Source organism: Carassius gibelio, chromosome B14 (genome assembly GCF_023724105.1).
Source record: "Carassius gibelio isolate Cgi1373 ecotype wild population from Czech Republic chromosome B14, carGib1.2-hapl.c, whole genome shotgun sequence".
Lineage (NCBI taxonomy): Eukaryota > Metazoa > Chordata > Actinopteri > Cypriniformes > Cyprinidae > Carassius > Carassius gibelio.
In genome coordinates this window covers 9,390,990-9,415,342 of record NC_068409.1, presented here as the reverse complement: position 1 = coordinate 9,415,342, position 24,353 = coordinate 9,390,990, and the positions used below count along the sequence as shown (strand labels likewise).

General features: G+C 39.5%; 5 protein-coding genes and 1 pseudogene across 7 annotated transcripts in view; all 6 read right to left on the bottom strand.

The window, feature by feature from the left end:
* LOC127971204 (protocadherin alpha-C2-like) overlaps nucleotides 1-17,081 on the bottom strand; it is a 150,820-nt gene extending 133,739 nt beyond the window's left edge. Inside the window, exons 1-2 of one of the 2 annotated variants that reach the window (XM_052574054.1) lie at nucleotides 15,348-17,081; nucleotides 362-527 (exon numbers count right to left, since the gene is read on the bottom strand). In XM_052574054.1, the coding sequence (XP_052430014.1) occupies nucleotides 362-527; nucleotides 15,348-16,952 (1,771 nt within the window). In that variant the 5' untranslated portion in view covers nucleotides 16,953-17,081. Of the gene's footprint in view, nucleotides 1-361; nucleotides 2,148-15,347 lie in introns of those variants that run through there. The other variant, XM_052574053.1, reaches the window with a different exon arrangement.
* Nucleotides 2,652-5,310, bottom strand: LOC127971247 (protocadherin beta-15-like; annotated as a pseudogene).
* On the bottom strand, nucleotides 5,464-8,059 carry LOC127971246 (protocadherin alpha-3-like). The gene has a single exon (XM_052574144.1). It carries the CDS (start codon nucleotides 7,918-7,920, stop codon nucleotides 5,464-5,466), a length of 2,457 nt encoding a protein of 818 aa, XP_052430104.1. The 5' UTR covers nucleotides 7,921-8,059.
* On the bottom strand, nucleotides 8,122-10,863 carry LOC127971225 (protocadherin gamma-A11-like). The gene has a single exon (XM_052574126.1). It carries the CDS (start codon nucleotides 10,740-10,742, stop codon nucleotides 8,367-8,369), a length of 2,376 nt encoding a protein of 791 aa, XP_052430086.1. The 5' UTR covers nucleotides 10,743-10,863; the 3' UTR covers nucleotides 8,122-8,366.
* On the bottom strand, nucleotides 11,547-14,100 carry LOC127971760 (protocadherin alpha-10-like). The gene has a single exon (XM_052574980.1). It carries the CDS (start codon nucleotides 13,923-13,925, stop codon nucleotides 11,547-11,549), a length of 2,379 nt encoding a protein of 792 aa, XP_052430940.1. The 5' UTR covers nucleotides 13,926-14,100.
* Nucleotides 14,571-23,655, bottom strand: LOC127971226 (protocadherin alpha-8-like). Of its 2 annotated transcripts, none has more exons than XM_052574128.1 (2): nucleotides 21,748-23,655; nucleotides 14,571-15,181 (listed from the first exon to the last, which is right to left on the bottom strand). In XM_052574128.1, exons 1-2 carry the CDS (start codon nucleotides 23,510-23,512, stop codon nucleotides 14,571-14,573), a joined length of 2,376 nt encoding a protein of 791 aa, XP_052430088.1. In that variant the 5' UTR covers nucleotides 23,513-23,655. The 2 variants fall into 2 exon arrangements, with proteins under 2 accessions (XP_052430088.1, XP_052430089.1); XM_052574129.1 differs by lacking the exon at nucleotides 21,748-23,655 and adding an exon at nucleotides 18,263-20,299.
* Between the last annotated feature and the right edge of the window lie 698 nt (nucleotides 23,656-24,353).

Sequence of the window (24,353 nt, the reverse complement as noted above, 5' to 3'; positions counted from 1 at the left end):
ATGACAAAAAGCACTGAAACCGAGCCCAAAGTGATGATCAAATAAAATGTCATGTTGTTTTCCTCCTCGTCTTTTACTGTGTTTTTCACATCAGAAGCTGCAAAAGCCTCTTTGGGCTCCACAACTTTGACAATCACAGTCGCTGTTGCTGAGAGAGAAACGTTCCCATTGTCTTTGACCAGTATGACCAGTTTATGCTGGGCCTCGTCTGTTTCTGTGAACGAGCGAAGGGTCCTTATCTGTCCTGTGTAGCGGTCCAAACCAAAGAGACTGTGGTCACTAACTTCCTGCAGTGAAAATAATAACCAGCCATTGTATCCTATATCTGCGTCATAGGCTCTGACTTTAGTCACCAAATGACCTGTGTTGACATTACGGGGAATCTCTTCCACACCCTCAGCAGAACCGTTAGCGCTGACTGGATATAAGATCACTGGAACATTGTCGTTCTGATCCAGAATAAACACGTTCACTGTCACGTTACTGCTCAGAGACGGAGATCCAGAGTCTGTAGCGAGAACATGGAACTGAAACTTTTTAACAGATTCAAAATCAAAACTTTTAAGCGCATGGATAACGCCACTTTCATGGTTAATACTGAGAAACGAAGACATGTCACGCTCTGTTCCATTTCCTCTAGCTATCTGATATGAGATCGCGGCATTTTCATTCAGATCTTTGTCTGACGCGCTCACGGAGAATACTGATACACCAGGAGTGTTATTTTCCACTAAATACAGCTCGAGGGGATTTTTGACAAACTCTGGTTTATTATCATTAACATCAGCCACCTGCACAGTAACAGTTTTAAAAGAAGAGAGAGGTGGCTGACCTAAATCACTTGCTTTGATTATTATTTCATAATCTGTGATTAATTCCCTGTCCAAGCGTTCTTTAGTAATTAAAGAATACATGTTTTCCTGAACAGATGGCTTTAACTCGAACGGAACATTGTCTGAAAGACTACAAACAACCTTCCCATTAACACCAGAGTCTTTATCTGATACACTAATCAGAGATATTACAGTTCCAGGTTTTGCATTCTCTGAAATTGTGTTAGAAAGGGACGTGACGTCTATCTCGGGATAATTATCATTTTCATCTGTGATCTTTATAATGACTCTGCAGTCAGTGGTCATCGGCGGCTGACCCTTATCCGTGGCCTGGACGGTCAATCTATGTATCTCGTTCTCCTCAAAATCGATTGGCTCTTTAATCTGAATTTCGCCAGTTACGCTATCAAGGCTAAATATTTCATGAACTTTTCGTCTACTGGTTTTTCCTAGAGTGTAAATAACCTCCCCATTTAAACCCTCATCAGAATCAGTGGCGTTTACGCGTGCCATTACGGTCCCTATAGGTGTGTTTTCTGGAAGCGTTACTGAATATATATCTTTACTACATAGAGGGCGGTTATCGTTGATATCAAGAACAGTAATAGTAATATTCAATGTACCTGACTTTGGGGGGATGCCTCCATCCACAGCAGTCAACACGAGTCTATGCTCTGAATTTTGCTCTCTGTCTAAAGGCTTAAGTAAGACTAAAATCGGATTCTTTTCCTCTTCGTCACCGTCTCTCATTTCTAGCTCAAAAAAATTACTCTTTGCTAATTTATAAAACCGAATAGAATGACTTCCAATGTCAGGATCTCTTGCAGTTTGGAGCTCGAAACGTGCACCTTCAATCGTGTTTTCAGCCATTTCAAAATGCTGTTCTTTCTCGGGAAAACGAGGACTGTGATCATTCACGTCTGTGATTTCTACTCCAATATAATGTATTTCAAGTGGATTTTCAACGGCGATTTTCAGATTTATCAGGCACACGCTATTTCCATCACACAACTCCTCTCTGTCAATGTTCTTACTCACATACAATTCACCGTTGTTCTGATTAACTTCAAAAAGAGCGTCTTTAGATCCAGAGACGATTCGGAAACGCCTGTCCACCAGAGTATTCACATCAAGACCCAAATCCTTTGCGATATTTCCCACAGCAGATCCCCCATTTACCTCCTCTGGTATAGAATATCGTATCTGAGTTGAAACTTGCAGCCCGAACCTCAGCAGCAAAGAGAAACACAAAGCAATCCACCAGCACTCCCATTTGCGCCTTTGTCCTGCGGCTTCCATCGTTTAAATATTTCTTTAAAAAATAATAATAATACAATTTCAGATCGTTTGCACGAGTGAACTACTCAGCGTGTATTCATTGTAATATAGTCGCTTTAAAATAAAAGAGGAAAATGGTCATATCCAGCTTCTCGTGATATATAGCTCCCATTGCAGTGAAAATGAACAGAACAGCCATGCGCACCACATATCAATGGGCAGGGCAAAAATCTCTCCCGAATATCCTTATGTAACACTGACACCTCATGGTACATACAGGTAAGCATGAATTGTTATATATGCCACCGAGGGAGACCATAAAATGACTGCCCGTCACTTACAGAAAGGTCTGAACGAAATGTTTTAATAAATGACGCATATCCTTATCGCAACGTGTCTATTATACAATGTTTCAAATGGTAAAACTAAATAATGAGATTTGCACTTTCCCGACAAACTATGATAGGAAAGATTATTATTCTACAAAGGTGAAAAATTTCAGCACCATGGACAACGGATATTCATTCCAACGTTGAAAACTTAATTCCAAAGCAGCAATAAATAAAGTATGCTCTTATTTGTCAGTATATAAAATAACACATAGTATAAATATATAACCCGATAAATAAATAAATAAATCACATTTTGAGGACAGTAAGCCTGAGAAGGTGTTGTTTAATATAACTCACATACTCTTACCTCTCCAGAGCCTCTCCTCCTGCGATCTGGGATCACTAGAGTATTTCCATTACTGCCTGGGACTATAGTAGAGCCGATACTCATTCTGGGTCCAACTAACATGTACCGTTTGTCTCCAGATCTGTACTGGATGCTGTGACACAGAGTCCCGTCGTAATTTGTATCCTGTAAATACTTGGATGAATAGTCTGTCGATTTAGAGCACTGCATTACAACCAACACGATGATGCTGATGACAAAAAGCACCGACACCGAGCCCAAAGTGATCATCAAATAAAATGTCAAGTTGTTTTCCTCCTCATCTTTTACTGTGTTTTTCACATCAGAAGCTGCAAAAGCCTCTTTGGGCTCCACAACTTTGACAATCACAGTCGCTGTTGCTGAGAGTGAAACGTTCCCATTGTCTTTGACCAGTATGATCAGTTTATGCTGGGCCTCGTCTGTTTCTGTGAATGAGCGAAGGGTCCTTATCTGTCCTGTGTAGCGGTCCAAACCAAAGAGACTGTGGTCACTAACTTCCTGCAGTGAAAATAATAACCAGCCGTTGTATCCTATATCTGCGTCATAGGCTCTGACTTTAGTCACCAAATGACCTGCGTTCACATTACGGGGAATCTCTTCCACACCCTCAGCAGAACCGTTAGCGCTGACTGGATATAAGATCACTGGAACATTGTCGTTCTGATCCAGAATAAACACGTTCACTGTCACGTTACTGCTCAGAGACGGAGTTCCAGAGTCTGTAGCAATAACTTGGAACTGTCCAGTTTTCATCGTTTCAAAATCAAAACTTTTCAGCGCATGGATAGCTCCAGTTTCAGAATTGACATTCAGGAATGACGATAAATCGCCTTTTGTTCCATCATCCCGAATTATACGATATGAAATAACAGCATTGTCGTTTATGTCTTTGTCAAGTGCGCTAACGGAAAACACTGATGCGCCGGGTGGATTATTTTCAAATAAGAAAAGCTCGATAGGATTCTGAGGAAATTCTGGTTTGTTATCATTCACATCTGAAACCTCAATGCTTAAAGTCTTTACTGAGGACAGAGGAGGTTGCCCCATATCACAAACAGTTAATAAAATGTCATAATGAGCAACCAACTCCCGATCTAAAGCCTTTTGCGTCACAAGCGAATACATATTTTCCTGGAAAGAAGGTTTTAGTTCAAACGGAGTACCCTCAGAAAGACTGCAGATTATTTTTCCGTTAGCACCCGAGTCTTTATCTGATAAACTAATCAGTGAAATAACAGTTCCTCGTTTAGAATCCTCGGGTACTAGATTAGATAGAGATGTTACCTCTATTTCTGGTTTATTATCATTTACGTCAGTAACTTTTATTACTACTCTACAGTTTGTAGTCATAGGAGGCTCTGCGCTGTCTGACGCTGTGACGTCAGCTCTGTATACTTCTGTTTCCTCGTAATCAACATCACCTATGACACGAAGTTCACCTGTATTCTTGTCTATTTCAAATGTGTCATACACCTTTTTCTTTAAGTTGCTCACAAATGAGTATATTATATCACCATTCTGTCCCAGATCTGCGTCTGTGGCATTTACTTGTAGTATGAGACTCCCAACGGGAAGATTTTCAGTAATTGTAACTGAGTAAACATCTTTACTAAACACAGGTCTGTTGTCATTAATATCAATTACATTTATGGAAATGTTCATAATGCCTGATTTCGGTGGATTTCCACCGTCTAGAGCTGTTAACACTAAGTGGTGCTCACTATGTCGCTCCCTGTCAAGGGCTCTCTGCAGTTTAAGAATAGGGATCTTGTTGTCCTCTCCGCTATCTCTGACTTCTAATTCAAAATGTTCGTTATGACTCAGTTTGTATGTACGAAGGGAATTTGCTCCAGAATCGGGGTCGCGAGCTGCAAGCAACTGAACATCAGCACCAATTAAAGTATTTTCTGCTATCTTTAAATCCTGTTCTTTCTCGGGGAAAACCGGTGCATGATCGTTGATATCTGTAATCTCAACGCCTACATAATGAATTTCTAGTGGATTTTCGATAGCAATTTTCAGATTCACATAGCAGACATTACTGTCTACACAAAGCTCTTCTCTGTCGATTCTGTTTTGAACATACAACATGCCATTGTTCAGATTTACCTGGAAAGGAGCATCCATTGATCCAGAAACGATACGAAATCGCCTGTCCACTAATGTACTGACATCAAGACCCAAATCCTTAGCAATATTTCCTACAACGGCACCCTCTTTGACCTCCTCTGGAACAGAGTATCGTATCTGAGCTGAAACCTGCTGTTCGACGCAAAATAGAAAAACGAGGCACATAACAATCCACCAACACTCCAGTTTGCGTCGTTGTCTTTCATTCCCCATTGCGAATATTGGAATGATTTGTCCAACAGCTAAACAGCACATTGAATGGCGTGCATTTCATGTGTTGTACAGACCTGGAAATCTAACCAAAAATATGGCCCTGCTCTTTAACACCAACGTATGTCCGTGAGTCTATCTTCTGAACAGCACGCTCACACAAGCCTCTCCAAGTGAGGAACAATGCCTTTCACGTCATCACAAGCAGATCGGTTCTCTCGCAACATTGATGCAGCACTGACACCAGGCGGACTTAAGTGTATAGCACATTCTTAAAGAGATACTCCGAGCACTATCGAAGAAAAAACTCAGAAAGAAAAGAAAAATGAATTATAACACAACCTGGAATTAAAAGAAAACAATATAAAAATATATTATTATCACATCTTACCTCTCCAGAACCTCTCCTTCTGCGATCTGGGATCACTAGAGTATTTCCATTACTGCCTGGGACTATAGTAGAGCCGATACTCATTCTGGGTCCAACTAACATGTACCGTTTGTCTCCAGATCTGTACTGGATGCTGTGACACAGAGTCCCGTCGTAATTTGTATCCTGTAAATACTTGGACGAATAGTCTGTCGATTTAGAGCACTGCATTACAGTCAACACGATGATGCTGATAACAAAAAGCACTGAAACCGAGCCCAAAGTGATGATCAAATAAAATGTCACGTTGTTTTCCTCCTCATCTTTTACTGTATTTTTTACGTCAGAAGCTGCAAAAGCCTCTTTGGGCTCCACAACTTTGACAATCACAGTCGCTGTTGCTGAGAGAGAAACGTTCCCATTGTCTTTGACCAGTATGATCAGTTTATGCTGGGCCTCGTCTGTTTCTGTGAACGAGCGAAGGGTCCTTATCTGTCCTGTGTAGCGGTCCAAACCAAAGAGACTGTGGTCACTAACTTCCTGCAGTGAAAATAATAACCATCCGTTGTATCCTATATCTGCGTCATAGGCTCTGACTTTAGTCACCAAATGACCTGCGTTGACATTACGGGGAATCTCTTCCACACCCTCAGCAGAACCGTTAGCGCTGACTGGATATAAGATCACTGGAACATTGTCATTCTGATCCAGAATAAACACGTTCACTGTCACGTTACTGCTCAGAGACGGAGTTCCAGAGTCTGTAGCGAGAACATGGAACTGGAACGTTTTAGCAGTTTCAAAATCAAAGCTCCTTAAAGAATAAACTATTCCTGTCTCGGAATTTATATTTAAGAAAGATGACAAATCATTATGAGTTCCGTCACCTCTAATCATGTGATAAGATATCACAGCATTTTCAGCTGTGTCTCTATCAGAGGCGCTTACTGAAATTATTGAGGAACCGGCTGCATTGTTTTCCATTAAGTAGAGATCTAAAGGATTTATTAAAAAAACCGGTGCATTATCATTCACATCAGAAATCTGAACGTTTATAGTGGTCGATGCAGTTAAAGACGGCTGTCCTAAATCAGAGGCAGTTATTGTAATGTCATAATGTGAGCTCGTCTCTCTGTCTAAACGATCTTTTGTCACTAAAGAGTACATATTGTCTTTGAAAGAAGGCTTTAGTTCAAAGGGAACATGTTTGTTTAACTGACAAATTACTTTACCATTGATCCCTGCATCGTTATCAGTCACACTGATGAGAGAAATTACCGTTCCAGGCTTAGAATCTTCAGGGATGTTCTTTGAATGTGATGTAATCTCAATCTCAGGCCGGTTGTCATTTACATCAGTAATCTTAATAACAATTCTAGACTTTGTAGACATTGGTGGATGCCCTTTATCTGAGGCTTGAATATCGAGTTTATAAACTTCTGTATCTTCAAAATCCACTTCCTCCTTTACACGTATTTCACCTGTGACCTGATCTAGCTCAAAAACGTCATGCCCTTTGCTATTTAACGTTGCAAAACTGTATTCAATATCACTGTTTGTGCCCTCATCCATATCAGTTGCATTTACTCGAACAACCATAGAGCCAATAATAGAGTTTTCCGACAGGGTCACAGAATATGTCTCTCGACTAAATACAGGGCGATTATCATTTATATCTAAAATGCTAATTGTAATGTTAAGGGTGCCAGATCTCGGAGGATTCCCTCCGTCAACAGCTGTTAAAAGCAGCTTGTATGTATTCGTAATCTCCCTATCAACAGCCTTCTTAAGGACTAAAAATGGCATTTTATCCTCATCACTCTCTCTAACTCGAATTTCAAAATGATCATTAGGACTTAACTTATAGGACCGGATTGAATTCGTTCCAGAATCTGGATCTTTGGCAGCCTGTAACTGATAATCAGCGCCAGGGAGCGTATTTTCATAAATTCGCAAGCGCTGCTCTTTTTCAGGAAAACTAGGGGAATGGTCATTTATATCTGATATTTCTACCTCTACATAATGCATTTCCAAAGGGTTTTCAATAACGGTTTTTAAATTTACCATGCAAACACCACTGCCAGCACATAAAGACTCTCTGTCGATTTTCTTATGAACGTACAAAACGCCATTTTCCTGATTTATCTGAAAAAGCTCCTCCTTAGATCCAGAAACGATTCGAAACTGCCTGACCACCAAACTACTTACTTCAAGACCCAAATCCTTTGCAATATTTCCGACATCGGTCCCTTCTTTCACTTCTTCTGGAATCGAGTATCTTATCTGAGCTGAGACTGGCTGTCCGATGCCAAGAAGAAAATAAATACACAAAGAAATCCAGCAGTACTCCCATCTGCGCCTTTGTCCTCCAGCTTCCATCACGCACGATTAACAAATTGTTTCTCCAGGATCAACCTCTTATACCCTCGATTATTTGAAGTCGTAGTTTGATGTTTATGGCAAGTACATGATGAGAAAATGAGAAACATATAATTGTTTTTTAAGCACTGTCAGTACGTTCAAGCATCCAAAGCCATTGTGTGTGAAAAAAAAAAAAACAGTACAGCCTACGTCATCATCAGGGGCAGGATTCAATATTCTAAATAAATCATGGAGCAACACCGACCCCAAGTGGTTTCAAAACACTTGAACATTTTTTGAAATAAACCACTGTCAGTCCAAAAAAAATTATAATAATAAGTCATCAATTTAACATAAAATTATATTTAAGTGTACACAAAAAATGTCAAAGTAAGCTACATAACGAAACTTTGCGCTATGAAATCATAAGTAAAACAAACTATTGGGTATAAAAATTATTAGAATTAATCTGCTATTCTTACCTCTCCAGAACCTCTCCTCCTTCGATCTGGGATCACTAGAGTATTTCCATTACTGCCTGGGACTATAGTAGAGCCGATACTCATTCTGGGTCCAACTAACATGTACCGTTTGTCTCCAGATCTGTACTGGATGCTGTGACACAGAGTCCCGTCGTAATTTGTATCCTGTAAATACTGGGACGAATAGTCTGTCGATTTAGAGCACTGCATTACAATCAACACGATGATGCTGATGACAAAAAGCACTGAAACCGAGCCCAAAGTGATGATCAAATAAAACGTCACGTTGTTTTCCTCTTCATTTTTTATTGCATGTTTAACATCAGAAGCAGCAAAAGCCTCTTTGGGCTCCACAACTTTGACAATCACAGTCGCTGTTGCTGAGAGAGAAACGTTCCCATTGTCTTTGACCAGTATGATCAGTTTATGCTGGGCCTCGTCTGTTTCTGTGAATGAGCGAAGGGTCCTTATCTGTCCTGTGTAGCGGTCCAAACCAAAGAGACTGTGGTCACTAACTTCCTGCAGTGAAAATAATAACCAGCCGTTGTATCCTATATCTGCGTCATAGGCTCTGACTTTAGTCACCAAATGACCTGCGTTCACATTACGAGGAATCTCTTCCACACCCTCAGCAGAACCGTTAGCGCTGACTGGATATAAGATCACTGGAACATTGTCGTTCTGATCCAGAATAAACACGTTCACTGTCACGTTACTGCTCAGAGACGGAGTTCCAGAGTCTGTAGCGAGAACATGGAACTGGAACGTTTTGACTGTTTCAAAGTTAAAACTTTTGAGAGCACTAATTACGCCTGTTTCAGAATTGATGTTAAGGAACGAAGTCATGTCGCTTTGTGTTTGATCGCCTCTTATAATATGATACGTAATATGAGCATTTTCATTTTTGTCTTCATCAGTGGCGCTCACAGAGAATATGGACTGTCCGGGTGGATTATTTTCAAAAAGGTAAATCTCAAAGGGGCTGTGGGGGAATTTCGGTCTATTATCGTTGACATCGGACACCTCTATGCTCAGAGATTTTGAAGCTGAAAGAGCTGGGTTTCCTAAATCAGTAGCTGTTACTGTAATGTCATAATGGGAAGCAACTTCTCTGTCCAAATTATCTTTGGTTACTAGAGAATACATGTTCTGCTGAATATATGGTTTCAACTCAAAAGGTACACTCTCTGACAAGCTGCATACAACTTTACCATTAATTCCTGAATCTTTGTCCGTTATGCTAATAAGAGAAATGACTGTCCCGGGCTTTGAATCCTCCGAAACAGTATTAGAAAGTGACGTGACCTCAATCTCTGGTTCATTATCATTGACATCAATGATTTTAATGATAACTCTGCAGTCGGTGTTTGATGGAGGGCGCCCTTTATCAGAAGCCATGATGCTCAGACTAAAAATGTCATTCTCCTCAAAATCTATTTTGCCTTTGACACGGATTTCACCAGTCACCTTGTTTAGTTCAAATACATCATGCACTTTTCGCTGCACATTCCTACCGTAAGCATATTCAACTTCTCCATTAAGGCCCTCATCTGGGTCAGTTGCATTAACAAATGTTACAGAAAAACCGGGAGAAGCGTTTTCTTTTAATGTAATAGTGTATGTGTCTCTGTTGCATACTGGACGGTTGTCGTTAACATCAAGGACCATGACAGTTATATTTAAAGTGCCTGATTTTGGTGGATTTCCACCATCGATGGCAGTCAAAGTTAAGACGTGCTTGTCCCGTATCTCCCTATCTAACGGTTTCTTTAAAAGAAGAAAAGGATTTTTATCCACGTATTCACTGTCTCCTATCTCTATATCAAAATGATCATTTTGACTGAGTCGATAGGAACGAATGGAATGTATTCCAACGTCTGAATCTCGTGCGGTTGGTAGACCAAAACGAGTTCCCTTTAAAGTGTTTTCCGCTACTTCAATCTGCAAATCTTTTTCTGGGAAAGAAGGGAAGTGATCATTAACATCTGTTATTTCAACCTCAACATAGTGCACTTCGAGTGGATTTTCAACTGCAATCTTTAAGTTTAGCAAGCATGCGCCATTGCCATCACAAATCTCCTCTCGGTCGATTTTCTTATGAACATATAAGATGCCATTGTTTTGATTTACCTGGAAAAAACCGTCCTTAGATCCAGAAACAATACGGAATCGTCTGTGCTCTAACGAACTCACATCAAGACCGAGATCCTTAGCAATACTTCCCACTTGTGATCCCTCTTTCACCTCCTCCGGAATAGAATATCTGAGCTGTGCAGAAACAGGCTGATCACAATGCATCAGCAGACACAAAGCAATCCAGCAGCATGCCCATCGGCATCTTTGTCTATCCTTATCCATCGCGAGGAATTATAACAAAAGTGTTATTCTCTCAACAAGATAATCCGTGTAATAACAGAGATCGGGAAACGAAAATTATGTCCTACGTCGCATCTTCAGTCTACCGCAAGCACTATAATTTTATTCGACTCACAGTGGCTCCTAAAATGTACTGAACAATGTAGCATTGCGCATGTCACCATTTAGGGCAGGTTATAATCTCGCCATCGTATCACAGTGTAATACTGACACCTTGCGGTCTACTGTTCATTTCAAACAACCAATCTCTAAAATATTTTGAATGATTCTAAACTCTGTGTCGTGCAAAGTAAAGTGTTACATCCTCTGTCGAACCCATTACAAAAATTTAAATACCATTCAAAATTTAAGTCACTGAATTAAAATATAGCAATTTAAACAGATCATGGACATAAATACATTCAATTTACACAGAAAAGACAAAATGAGTGATTGCTTAAGAATGCACATAAAATAAGCTAAAATAAACAGTATGAAATACATATCTAAAAAAAATAGCAATTATGGGACTTCAGTTTACATACTTTCAGAACTTTCAAACCACTGAGTTTATTTTATTTATTTTTTTTATTAAAAAAAATGGGGAAATGAATTTCAGCACTAGCGCAATGAACAGCTCCATACAATCCGCGGGTTCTTACAATACGATCAGTCTATAAAAGCTTTCAACTACTGAAAATGTTTGTGTGCTGTATAATCATACAGTAACTACTTTAAGGCATAACATATTGCATGAACAACTGTTAGGTTTAACAACAACAAAACTAAACGGTAGCTGTAGCCTAATTAGAATGAATCTGCTATTCTTACCTCTCCAGAATCTCTCCTCCTGCGATCTGGGATCACTAGAGTATTTCCATTACTGCCTGGGACTATAGTAGAGCCGATACTCATTCTGGGTCCAACTAACATGTACCGTTTGTCTCCAGATCTGTACTGGATGCTGTGACACAGAGTCCCGTCATAATTTGTATCCTGTAAATACTTGGACGAACAGTCTGTCGATTTAGAGCACTGCATTACAATCAACACGATGATGCTGATGACAAAAAGCACTGAAACCGAGCCCAAAGTGATGATCAAATAAAATGTCATGTTGTTTTCCTCCTCATCTTTTACTGTGTTTTTCACATCAGAAGCTGCAAAAGCCTCTTTGGGCTCCACAACTTTGACAATCACAGTCGCTGTTGCTGAGAGAGAAACGTTCCCATTGTCTTTGACCAGTATGATCAGTTTATGCTGGGCCTCGTCTGTTTCTGTGAATGAGCGAAGGGTCCTTATCTGTCCTGTGTAGCGGTCCAAACCAAAGAGACTGTGGTCACTAACTTCCTGCAGTGAAAATAATAACCAGCCGTTGTATCCTATATCTGCGTCATAGGCTCTGACTTTAGTCACCAAATGACCTGCGTTCACATTACGGGGAATCTCTTCCACACCCTCAGCAGAACCGTTAGCGCTGACTGGATATAAGATCACTGGAACATTGTCGTTCTGATCCAGAATAAACACGTTCACTGTCACGTTACTGCTCAGAGACGGAGTTCCAGAGTCTGTAGCGAGAACATGGAACTGGAACGTTTTTACAGTTTCAAAGTCAAAGCTCCTTAAAGAATAAACAATACCTGTCTCGGAATTTATATTTAAGAAAGATGACAAATCATTCTGTTTTCCATCTCTAATTATGTGATAGGATATCACGGCATTTTCATCTGTGTCACGATCAAAGGCTCTTACCGAAATGATGCCCGAACCGGCTGCATTATTTTCCATTAGATATAGATTAAGAGGATTTATTAAAAATTCCGGTGCATTATCATTCACATCAGAAATCTGAACGTTTATAGCGGTCGATGCAGTTAAAGACGGCTGTCCTAAATCAGAGGCAGTTATTGTAATGTCATAATGTGAGCTCGTCTCTCTGTCTAAACGATCTTTTGTCACTAAAGAGTACATATTGTCTTTGAAAGAAGGCTTTAGTTCAAAGGGAACATTTTTGTTTAACTGACAAATTACTTTACCATTGATCCCTGCATCTTTATCAGTCACACTGATGAGAGAAATTACCGTTCCAGGCTTAGAATCTTCAGGGATGTTCTTTGAAAGTGATGTAATCTCAATCTCAGGCCGGTTGTCATTCACATCAATAATCTTAATTACAACTCTACAGTTTGCAGACAGTGGTGGATGTCCTTTATCCGATGCCTGAATATCGAGTTTATACACTTCTGATTCTTCAAAGTCAACTCTCCCCTTTATACGTATTTCACCTGTGACCTGATCGAGCTCAAAAACCTCATGCAATTTGCCGTTTAAAGTGGCAAAACTGTATTCGATTTCACTATTAGGACCGTCATCTATATCAGTTGCATTTACTCGAACAACCACCGTGCCAACAGCAGAGTTTTCCTGTAATATCACAGAATACGTCTCTCGACTAAATACAGGGCGATTATCATTTATATCTATAATGGTAATTGTAATGTTAAGAGCACCAGATCTCGGAGGATTCCCTCCGTCAACAGCTGTTAAAATAAGATTGTATGTATTTGTAATCTCCCTATCAACAGCCTTCTTAAGGACTAAAAAAGGCTTTTTATCTTCATCATTTTCTCTAACTCGAATTTCAAAATGATCATTAGGACTTAATTTATAGGACCGGATTGAATTCGTTCCAGAATCTGGATCTTTGGCAGCCTGTAACTGATAATCAGCGCCAGGGAGAGTATACTCGGAAATTCTAAGTTGATTTTCATTCTCAGCAAAACTAGGAGAATGATCATTTATGTCTGTTATTTCTACTTCTATATAATGGATCTCGAGAGGGTTTTCAATAACGGTTTTTAAATTTACCATGCAAACACCACTGCCAGCACATAAAGACTCTCTGTCGATTTTCTTATGAACGTACAAAACGCCATTTTCCTGATTTATCTGAAAAAGCTCCTCTTTAGATCCAGAAACGATTCGAAACTGCCTGACCACCAAACTACTTACTTCAAGACCCAAATCCTTTGCAATATTTCCCACAGCGGTTCCTTCTTTCACTTCTTCTGGAATCGAGTATCTTATCTGAGCTGAGACTGGCTGTCCGATGCCAAGAAGAAAATAAATACACAAAGAAATCCAGCAGTACTCCCATCTGCGCCTTTGTCCTCCAGCTTCCATCACGCACGATTGACAAACGGTTTCTAGGATGAAATGTATATATCCTCCAGTATTAGAGGCCGCAGAAGGATATATTTTGCAAGTACATAGTAAGAATATAACCAGGCCTTAATATTAAATCGTTTTTTAGGTTCCGTCAGTGCAGCATGTAGCCCATGCATCCAGAGCAGTGTATGTGAAAAAAAAGCAATACAGCCCTATTCGTGTCATCATGAGGGGCAGGACTCAATGTTCTGCAAAAATGCTGGAGCAACACCGACATCAAGTGGTTTCAAAACATTAAAAACTATTAAAATACACTACAGTCAGTCATAAAAAAAAAACTCAAACCGTATACATAAACAAAATAATTATATTTAATTTACATCCATCCAGTATTTTTGACGTTTTGAGAACAGAATATTTTTCACATAATTAAAATAAATAAGAATAATAATAAATAAATACTAACAAAATTATAACACAGCGGACAGTAATTATTTCAACACAGGGGACAGCGCACTGCAAGCTTCATATTGTTACTTACAATATGAAAAGATAATCAAAATTGTGTCAGACTTTGCACTATGAAATCATAATGTAAAATAATATAATTTTGCAATCATATCGTAAAAAAGCAGTCCAACACGTTGATTTCAATTATAATTAATCTGCTATTCTTACCTCTCCAGAATCTCTCCTCCTGCGATCTGGGATCACTAGAGTATTTCCATTACTGCCTGGGACTATAGTAGAGCCGATACTCATTCTGGGTCCAACTAACATGTACCGTTTGTCTCCAGATCTGTACTGGATGCTGTGACACAGAGTCCCGTCGTAATTTGTATCCTGTAAATACTTGGACGAATAGTCTGTCGATTTAGAGCACTGCATTACAATCAACACGATGATGCTGATGACAAAAAGCACTGAAACCGAGCCCAAAGTGATGATCAAATAAAATGTCATGTTGTTTTCCTCCTCGTCTTTTACTGTGTTTTTCACATCAGAAGCTGCAAAAGCCTCTTTGGGCTCCACAACTTTGACAATCACAGTCGCTGTTGCTGAGAGAGAAACGTTCCCATTGTCTTTGACCAGTATGATCAGTTTATGCTGGGCCTCGTCTGTTTCTGTGAATGAGCGAAGGGTCCTTATCTGTCCTGTGTAGCGGTCCAAACCAAAGAGACTGTGGTCACTAACTTCCTGCAGTGAAAATAATAACCAGCCGTTGTATCCTATATCTGCGTCATAGGCTCTGACTTTAGTCACCAAATGACCTGCATTCACATTACGGGGAATCTCTTCCACACCCTCAGCAGAACCGTTAGCGCTGACTGGATATAAGATCACTGGAACATTGTCGTTCTGATCCAGAATAAACACGTTCACTGTCACGTTACTGCTCAGAGACGGAGTTCCAGAGTCTGTAGCGAGAACATGGACCTGGAACGTTTTTACAGTTTCAAAGTCGAAGCTTTTCAGCGCGTGAATAACACCAGTCTCAGAATTTATATTCATGGCAGATGCCATGTCGTTTTGTAACCCTCCACCTCTAATGATATGATAAGTAATGACAGCATTTTCATTAATATCTTTGTCTAAAGCACTAACAGAAAATATAGAAGCGCCTGGAGAATTGTTTTCAGTTAAATAAAGCTCTAGAGGATTTGATGAAAATTCTGGGATATTGTCGTTTACATCTGACACTCGAAAAAATATAGTTTTATAAGCTGATAGAGAAGGGTTGCCTAAATCTGTTGCTGTTATTTTTATATCATATTCGGAAACTAACTCCCTGTCTAAGCGTTCTTTCGTTACAAGAGAATACATGTTATCTTGAACAGAGGGTTTCAACTCAAATGGCACATTGTCAGATAGTCTGCAAACAACTTTTCCATTGATTCCAGAATCTTTATCATTTACACTGATTAGAGAAATAACCGTTCCAATATTTGCGTCTTCCGAAACTACATTTGAAAGAGATGTTACTTGTATCACTGGATTATTGTCATTTACATCTTCAACTTTAATTATAAGCTGACAATCGGTGTTCAGAGGAGGAAGACCCTTGTCTGAGGCCCTTATCATTAAGCTGTAGATATCATTTTCTTCGAAATCAATCAAACCTTTAACTCGTATTTCACCAGTCGCCCGATCTAATCGAAATATTTCACGTATTTTTGGTTTTGTGTTTCGGCCATATGTATATTCTACTTCACTATTTAGACCACTATCAGCATCACTTGCATTTATAATTGTCACTACAGTGTCAATAATTGCATTTTCACGCAGTGTTATCGTTAAGGTATCACTACTGCATATGGGTCGGTTATCATTCACATCCAGAACAAAGACAGTGATATTAAGCATACCCGATTTTGGTGGATTTCCGCCATCTACTGCAGTTAGTCGTAACCCGTGTTTTTCAGTAATTTCCCTGTCTAATGGTTTCTGTAATATTAGGAAAGGGGTTTTATCTCCGTATACACTATCTTTAATTTCCAAATCAAAATGAGCATTCTTGCTTAGATGGTAATGTCGAACTGAATTAGCGCCCACATCCAGATCTCGAGCAGTTTGAAGTTCAAATCGTGTTCCAGTTACAGTGTTTTCTGCAACCTCTATACCGAAGTCTTTATCCTGGAAAGAAGGCGAGTGATCATTCACGTCTGTGATTTCAACTTCCACATAATGGACCTCGAGGGGTTTTTCGACAACTATTTTCAAATTAATCAAGCAGGCGCTATTTCCATCACACACTTCTTCTCTGTCAATGTGCTTATCCACATACAAGATGCCATTGTTCTGATTTACCTGGAAAAGAGCGTCATTTGATCCAGACACAATGCGAAACAGTCTGTCCACCAATGTAGTAGCATCGAGACCCAAATCCTTAGCACAATTTCCGACAACAGATCCCACTTTCACCTCTTCTGGAACGGAGTATCTTATCTGCGATGAAACCCGCTGTCCGAAGCACACAGGCAAAGAGAAACACAGAAAAATCCACCAGCGCTCCCTCCTGCGCCTTTGTCCTCTTGCTTCCATTGCGACTGTCGGCAACGTTATTCTAATGATCAGTATTATTCTAGATGATTAGATTCCATGAATGTTAGATACATCATGCGAATCAAAATGGATCCGCTTTAAATACAGTTAACACAGCCTGTAACCGTTATAATGTCCATCAGCTCCTGAATGTTTCATCATGAATGTGAGGAACAATACAATCCGTTTCGCGTCATCAAGGGCAGTACTTAATCTGCTACACAAATACTAGAGCAACAGTGACATCGAGTGGTCTACAGGAAGACAAATTCTCAAAAGTTTTTCATTAAAACACACATATAATGTAGAAAAACAATTAATACATTGCATTGTGTGGCCCATTATACCTACACGCTACTTAATTTCATAAAGTGCATAAATATCAAGCAAAACAACTCACGCAGATGAGTGTGAGAGCACAGTAAAGCCAGTAAATCCAGTCCATTCTAAGAGAACCGCAATTCATTTCAGCACCAGCGGAGTGGACAGCTCCCGCTACGCTGTCACAACTTGGAACAACAGCAAACTTTTAGACATCTGGTAAAGCAAGGACACTGTGCTTTTTGTAATGCAAACAACTATCAGAAATTCTTCACTTGAAATTAGCTCAACAGTTTGATGAGAAAAATATGTTGTAGTCTGTATGTGAAGCGGATGGGTTAATAATTACATAAAACTCATAAACTCAATAAATAAATAAATAATCGACATTCTTACCTCTCCAGAATCTCTCCTCCTGCGATCTGGGATCACTAGAGTATTTCCATTACTGCCTGGGACTATAGTAGAGCCGATACTCATTCTGGGTCCAACTAACATGTACCGTTTGTCTCCAGATCTGTACTGGATGCTGTGACACAGAGTCCCGTCGTAATTTGTATCCTGTAAATACTTGGACGAACAGTCTGTCGATTTAGAGCACTGTATTGCAATTAACACGATGATGCTGATGACAAAAAGCACCGAAACCGAGCCCAAAGTGATGATCAAATAAAATGTCAAGTTGTTTTCCTCCTCATCTTTGAATGTGTTTTTCACATCAGAAGCTGCAAAAGCCTCTTTGGGCTCCACAACTTTGACAATCACAGTCGCTGTTGCTGAGAGTGAAACGTTCCCATTGTCTTTGACCAGTATGACCAGTTTATGCTGGGCCTCGTCTGTTTCTGTGAACGAGCGAAGGGTCCTTATCTGTCCTGTGTAGCGGTCCAAACCAAAGAGACTGTGGTCACTAACTTCCTGCAGTGAAAATAATAACCAGCCGTTGTATCCTATATCTGCATCATAGGCTCTGACTTTAGTCACCAAATGACCTGCGTTCACATTACGGGGAATCTCTTCCACACCCTCAGCAGAACCGTTAGCGCTGACTGGATATAAGATCACTGGAACATTGTCGTTCTGATCCAGAATAAACACGTTCACTGTCACGTTACTGCTCAGAGACGGAGATCCAGAGTCTGTAGCAAGTACGTGGAAGGGAAACTTTTTGACTATTTCAAAGTCAAAACTTTTGAGAGCACTTATTACGCCTGTTTCAGAATTAATATTCAGAAAAGATGTCATGTCACTTTGTGTCCCATTTCCTTTAATAATCTGATATGAAATCGCAGAGTTTTCATTTAGGTCTTTGTCAAAAGCACTCAGCGTGAGAATGGGCGCGCCTGCAGCGTTGTTTTCAATCACATATAATTCAATTGGATTTAGGCTGAATTCAGGCGGGTTGTCATTAACATCTGACACCTGCACGCTTAGAATTTTATATGAGGACAGTGGAGGTTGACCCAAGTCTCTCGCTGTTATTGTAATGTCATAATGTGATACAGTTTCACGGTCCAAGTTCCCTTTAGTCACTAACGAGTACATGTTTTCCTGAACTGATTGTTTTAATTCAAATGGAACATTTTCTGAGAGAGAGCACACAACTTTCCCATTAACACCAGTGTCTCTGTCAGTAACACTAATGAGTGAGATTACAGTGCCAGGCTTGGAGTCTTCAGGTGCCATTTTCGATAGTGACGTCACATCAATGATCGGCTCATTATCATTTAAATCAAGTATCTTTATAATTACTCTACAATCAGTGTTCAAAGGCGGCTGTCCATTGTCAAATGCCTGTATGTCCAGCTTATAAACACTGTTCTTATCAAAGTCAACCTCTCCTATAACGCGGATTTCCCCAGTTAATCTATTCAGGCCAAATATATGAAATATGTTTTCGTTGTTGTCCTCTCCAAAAGTGTAAGACACTTCACCATTTGGACCGTAATCAGAATCAATTGCCTTAACTTTTATTACTAATGTTCCAATTTCCACATTTTCGGGCAGAGTTGAAGAATAAACATCCTGACTAAACAAAGGACGGTTGTCATTTACGTCAAGAACAAATACGGTTATGTTTAATGTTCCTGATCTCTGCGGATTGCCTCCATCTATTGCTGTTAATATTAAATTGTGTTCAGCTCTGTGCTCACGGTCAAGGGGCTTTTGCAAAACCAGAAAAGGCAGTTTATCTTCTGCCCTGTCCCTTATTTCTAAAGCAAAATTCTCGTTTTGACTCAATTTATACAAGCGCACAGAATTGGATCCAATATCAGGGTCACGCGCCACTTGCAGCTGAAAACGCGTTCCTTGCGGAGCGTTTTCTGATATTTCTAATCGCTTTTCTTTTTCTGTAAATGTAGGGGAGTGGTCATTTACATCAGTTATCTCAACGACAATATAATGAAGCTCAAGTGGATCTTCCACTACTATTTTTAGGTTAATCAAACATGCTCCAGTACTATCACATAGCGCCTCTCTGTCGATTTTTCTTTGGACATATAAAACGCCATTGTGTTGATTTACCATGAAAAGCGCTTCATCTGACCCGGACACAATTCGGAACCGTCTGTCCATCAAAGTGTTCACATCAAGTCCTAAATCTTTAGCGATATTTCCTACAACATATCCCTCTTTTACCTCTTCTGGAACAGAGTATCTTATCTGAGCTGAAAGCTGCTGCCCAAAACACAGAAGAAAACAAAGAACCGTTCTCCAGTGCTCCCTTTTGCGCATCTGTCCTCCAGCTTCCATTGCGAACGACAGAGAAATCCAGAAGTAAGTGTCGCTACCTGGTCAGATTATACATATATATTCATTTTAAACGAACAAATAAAGGTGACGCGCGAAACTTACAAATATCCAACGTTACGCAGTTCTGTCTTTGGCCATCTTCAAACAAAAATAATCCTCTCTGCGTTGAACAAAATGTCTGTTGCAAGCTAGATATGGGGGCAGGGTGAATAGATGCTTTCTCTGTACAACAATGACACCATGAGGTTTGTTAAGAACGTCACATAAGCAAAACCGCTCTGGCTGAAATAACAAATAAACACTTATTGTTTTATTCCTTTTTTTTTTTTTTTTTTTTTTTTGAAAAAAGTTGGAACCTCTCAATTGAATATTCCCGGAATATATGGAAGCAGGGGGAAAAAAATATAATAACGGTATAATAATATATTGAGATAAAAAAATAAATAAATAACAGTAAGGCTAAGTTAATGATAAAAAAAAAAAGCTCAAGTTCAAAATAGTCGGTTTTGCTCAATTTATAAATCAAAGAATTCATGCTGTAGGGTTAATCAGGATCCTCTCTTTCTTGCTTAATGTCTTAACATAGAAAATATTCTGCTTTTTCTAGCAGCATATATTTATCAGAAAAATATATATTTTATATGAATTTTCAACAACAGTCTCAGACATATCAAATAAGCAACAATTCCTTTACACAACGCATACATCTATTAAGATTACTGGGGAAAAATTGAGAACTTCATTGGCTGGAATATCAAGGAAATAATCTCTAATTTTTAATTACATAAGGCAGAAGAGCAATAAGCAAGCTCCACAAGCAAAATGGCACAGTAAGTGCTTTTGACTCTCAAATCTATCTTGACATCAGCCCAATATTTTATAAACAATGACAACAGCCATGCCAAAAAAGTATGAAATGACAAGTGTAAGGGAGAAGGAGAACGTCAAAAACGTCATATGTAAATGACAAAGGAAAGTGCATAAAGAGTAAAACAGTTAGTCTTACCTCTCCAAAATCTTAATCATTACTACTCTAAGGCATAACATATTGCATAAATAACTATTAGGTTTAACAATATCAAAACAAAACGGTAGCTGTAGCCTAATTAGAATGAATCTGCTATTCTTACCTCTCCAGAATCTCTCCTCCTGCGATCTGGGATCACTAGAGTATTTCCATTACTGCCTGGGACTATAGTAGAGCCGATACTCATTCTGGGTCCAACTAACATGTACCGTTTGTCTCCAGATCTGTACTGGATGCTGTGACACAGAGTCCCGTCGTAATTTGTATCCTGTAAATACTTGGACGAACAGTCTGTCGATTTAGAGCACTGCATTACAACCAACACGATGATGCTGATGACAAAAAGCACTGAAACCGAGCCCAAAGTGATGATCAAATAAAATGTCACGTTGTTTTCCTCCTCATCGTTTACTGCGTTTTTTACATCAGAAGCTGCAAAAGCCTCTTTGGGCTCCACAACTTTGACAATCACAGTCGCTGTTGCTGAGAGAGAAACGTTCCCATTGTCTTTGACCAGTATGATCAGTTTATGCTGGGCCTCGTCTGTTTCTGTGAATGAGCGAAGGGTCCTTATCTGTCCTGTGTAGCGGTCCAAACCAAAGAGACTGTGGTCACTAACTTCCTGCAGTGAAAATAATAACCAGCCGTTGTATCCTATATCTGCATCATAGGCTCTGACTTTAGTCACCAAATGACCTGCGTTCACATTACGGGGAATCTCTTCCACACCCTCAGCAGAACCGTTAGCGCTGACTGGATATAAGATCACTGGAACATTGTCGTTCTGATCCAGAATAAACACGTTCACTGTCACGTTACTGCTCAGAGACGGGGAACCAGAGTCTGTAGCGAGAACATGGAACTGGAACGTTTTAGCAGTTTCAAAGTCGAAGCTTTTCAGCGCGTGTATATGTCCGTTGTCTGGATTTACATTGAGGAAAGAAGACATATGACTTTTTGCTCCATCTTCCTTAATTATTTGATAGGTTATAGCAGCATTTTCATTCATGTCTTTATCGAATGCGCTAACAGAGTATATGGAGGCTCCCGGTGGGTTATTTTCCATCAAATAAAGCTCTAACGGATTGTGAGAAAACGCTGGAGCGTTATCGTTCACATCTGATATCTGCACTTCCAGTGTTTTGACTGAGGAAAGAGAAGGCTGACCAAGATCTGTGGCTGTTATTGTGACAGCATATTGAGACACAAGTTCTCTATCTAATTTTGTTTTCGTCACAAGAGAGTACATATTTTCTTTAAATGACGGCTTCAGTTCAAAAGGCACATTGTCAGATATTCTACAAACAACTTTGCCATTGACGCCCGAATCTTTATCAGTAATACTAACAAGTGAAATGACCGTTCCTGGTTTTGAATCTTCGGGAACTACATCAGACAGTGAGGTAACTTCTATCTCTGGTCCATTATCATTTTCGTCAATAATTTTGATGATAATCCGACAGTTGCTTGTCTTCGGTGGTTGGCCTTTATCTGACGCCATAACACTGACTCTGTAAACAGTATTTTTTTCAAAATCCAAATCGCCCTTCAGCCTAATCTCACCAGTCTTGTCCAAATCAAAGGTGTCATGAACATGTTTTTCGATATTCTTTAAGAATGAATAAACAATTTCTCCATTCTGACCTTCATCTAAATCAGTGGCATTCAATTTAATGACAAGAGTACCAACAGGAGCGTTTTCTGGTAATGTGACGGAATAAAGCTCTTGACTGAATTTTGGCCTGTTATCATTATCATCCAGCACAGTGACATTAATAATGATACTCCCTGATCGTGGTGGATTTCCACCGTCAACAGCAGTCAGTATTAGACTGTGACTGACCTGATGCTCCCTGTCAAGCAATTTACGTAACTTCAAGACGGGGACCTTTTTCTCTCCCCCATTTTCGCGGAGCTCAAGTTCAAAATACTCGGTTTGGCTCAGTTTATAAAAACGAACAGTATTTATGCCTGAATCAGGGTCCTTTGCTTCCTGCAATTGAAAGTCCTCTCCCGGTAGTGTTGATTCTGCTATTTCTAACAGGACGTCTTTATAAGCAAAATTGGGTGCATGGTCATTTACATCGACAATTTCTACTTCTACATAATGAATTTCGAGAGGATTTTCAACAACAGTTTTCAGACTTATCAAACAAGCAACATTTTCATCGCACAGCGCCTCTCTGTCGATACGCTTCTCCACATACAAAATGCCATTGTTCTGATTTACCTGGAAAAGGCCGTCATTTGATCCAGAAACAATACGAAAACGTTTGTCCACCAAAGTACTGACATCAAGGCCCAAATCCTTTGCAACATTTCCCACAACGTATCCTTCTTTTACTTCCTCTGGAACAGTGTATCTTATCTGCCCTGAAGCCCACTGTCCGTAGCACTGCAAGTACAAACACAGAGAGATCCACCAGTATTCCCATCTGCGCCTTTGTTCTCCAGCATCCATGCTAAAAGCCGTCGTCTGATGAGCAAGTGTAAACTGATTCACCTCACAGTCACCGCATGAATTTATTCAAATGATTCGAGGGCGAACATAAGAACATATTTTGCTCAAATCACTGAACTAAGCTCTTGTATATGCTCCCGACTGAAAAAGCACTGCGCTCTAGCCTGATTTAGCATGATGCAAACCAGATACCTGCCCCAAAAAACGTTTTCTTGTGTAATACTGACACCACGAGGTCCACTGCAACATGTCAATATTTTAAATAGACTTCCATGCACTTAAGATAAAGCATACCGAGAGCAAATATTCGACCCATATGGCAGATATGGCTGTATTAAATACACATTAATATATAGCACATATGCATGTTTGATTTTTAGCTACAAAATAAACATACACCTTGAAACCTTTCAATCCAAAATGTCACAGCAAATTTCAGTACCACTGACATAGACAGTTCCGCGCGAGTAAGTAGCTGGCAAGAAACTCCTAATATTTCTTATTACTTAAAATAAATTTTATTAAAGTCTTTGTGCTGCTATGAACTCATGAACTAATTAATTTGATCACCTTTAATAGTAGGATTTTTTTTTTTTTTTCATCAAATGTAAAATGGTGAGCAAAATAAAATAGTTCAAGAAATACGCGGTCCTGAGCCATAAATTACTCTATTTTTTCCAGAACAAATTAGACAGATGATTAGAATACCGTATAATGTAATGCATTATTTTCCCATAAGAGCGTTTGTCACCAGAGCCTCAAGCATGAATATCGCAGAGAGGCTGTAAATAAACAGGGCATAACTAACAAATAATTATATTAAATAATAATAATAATAATA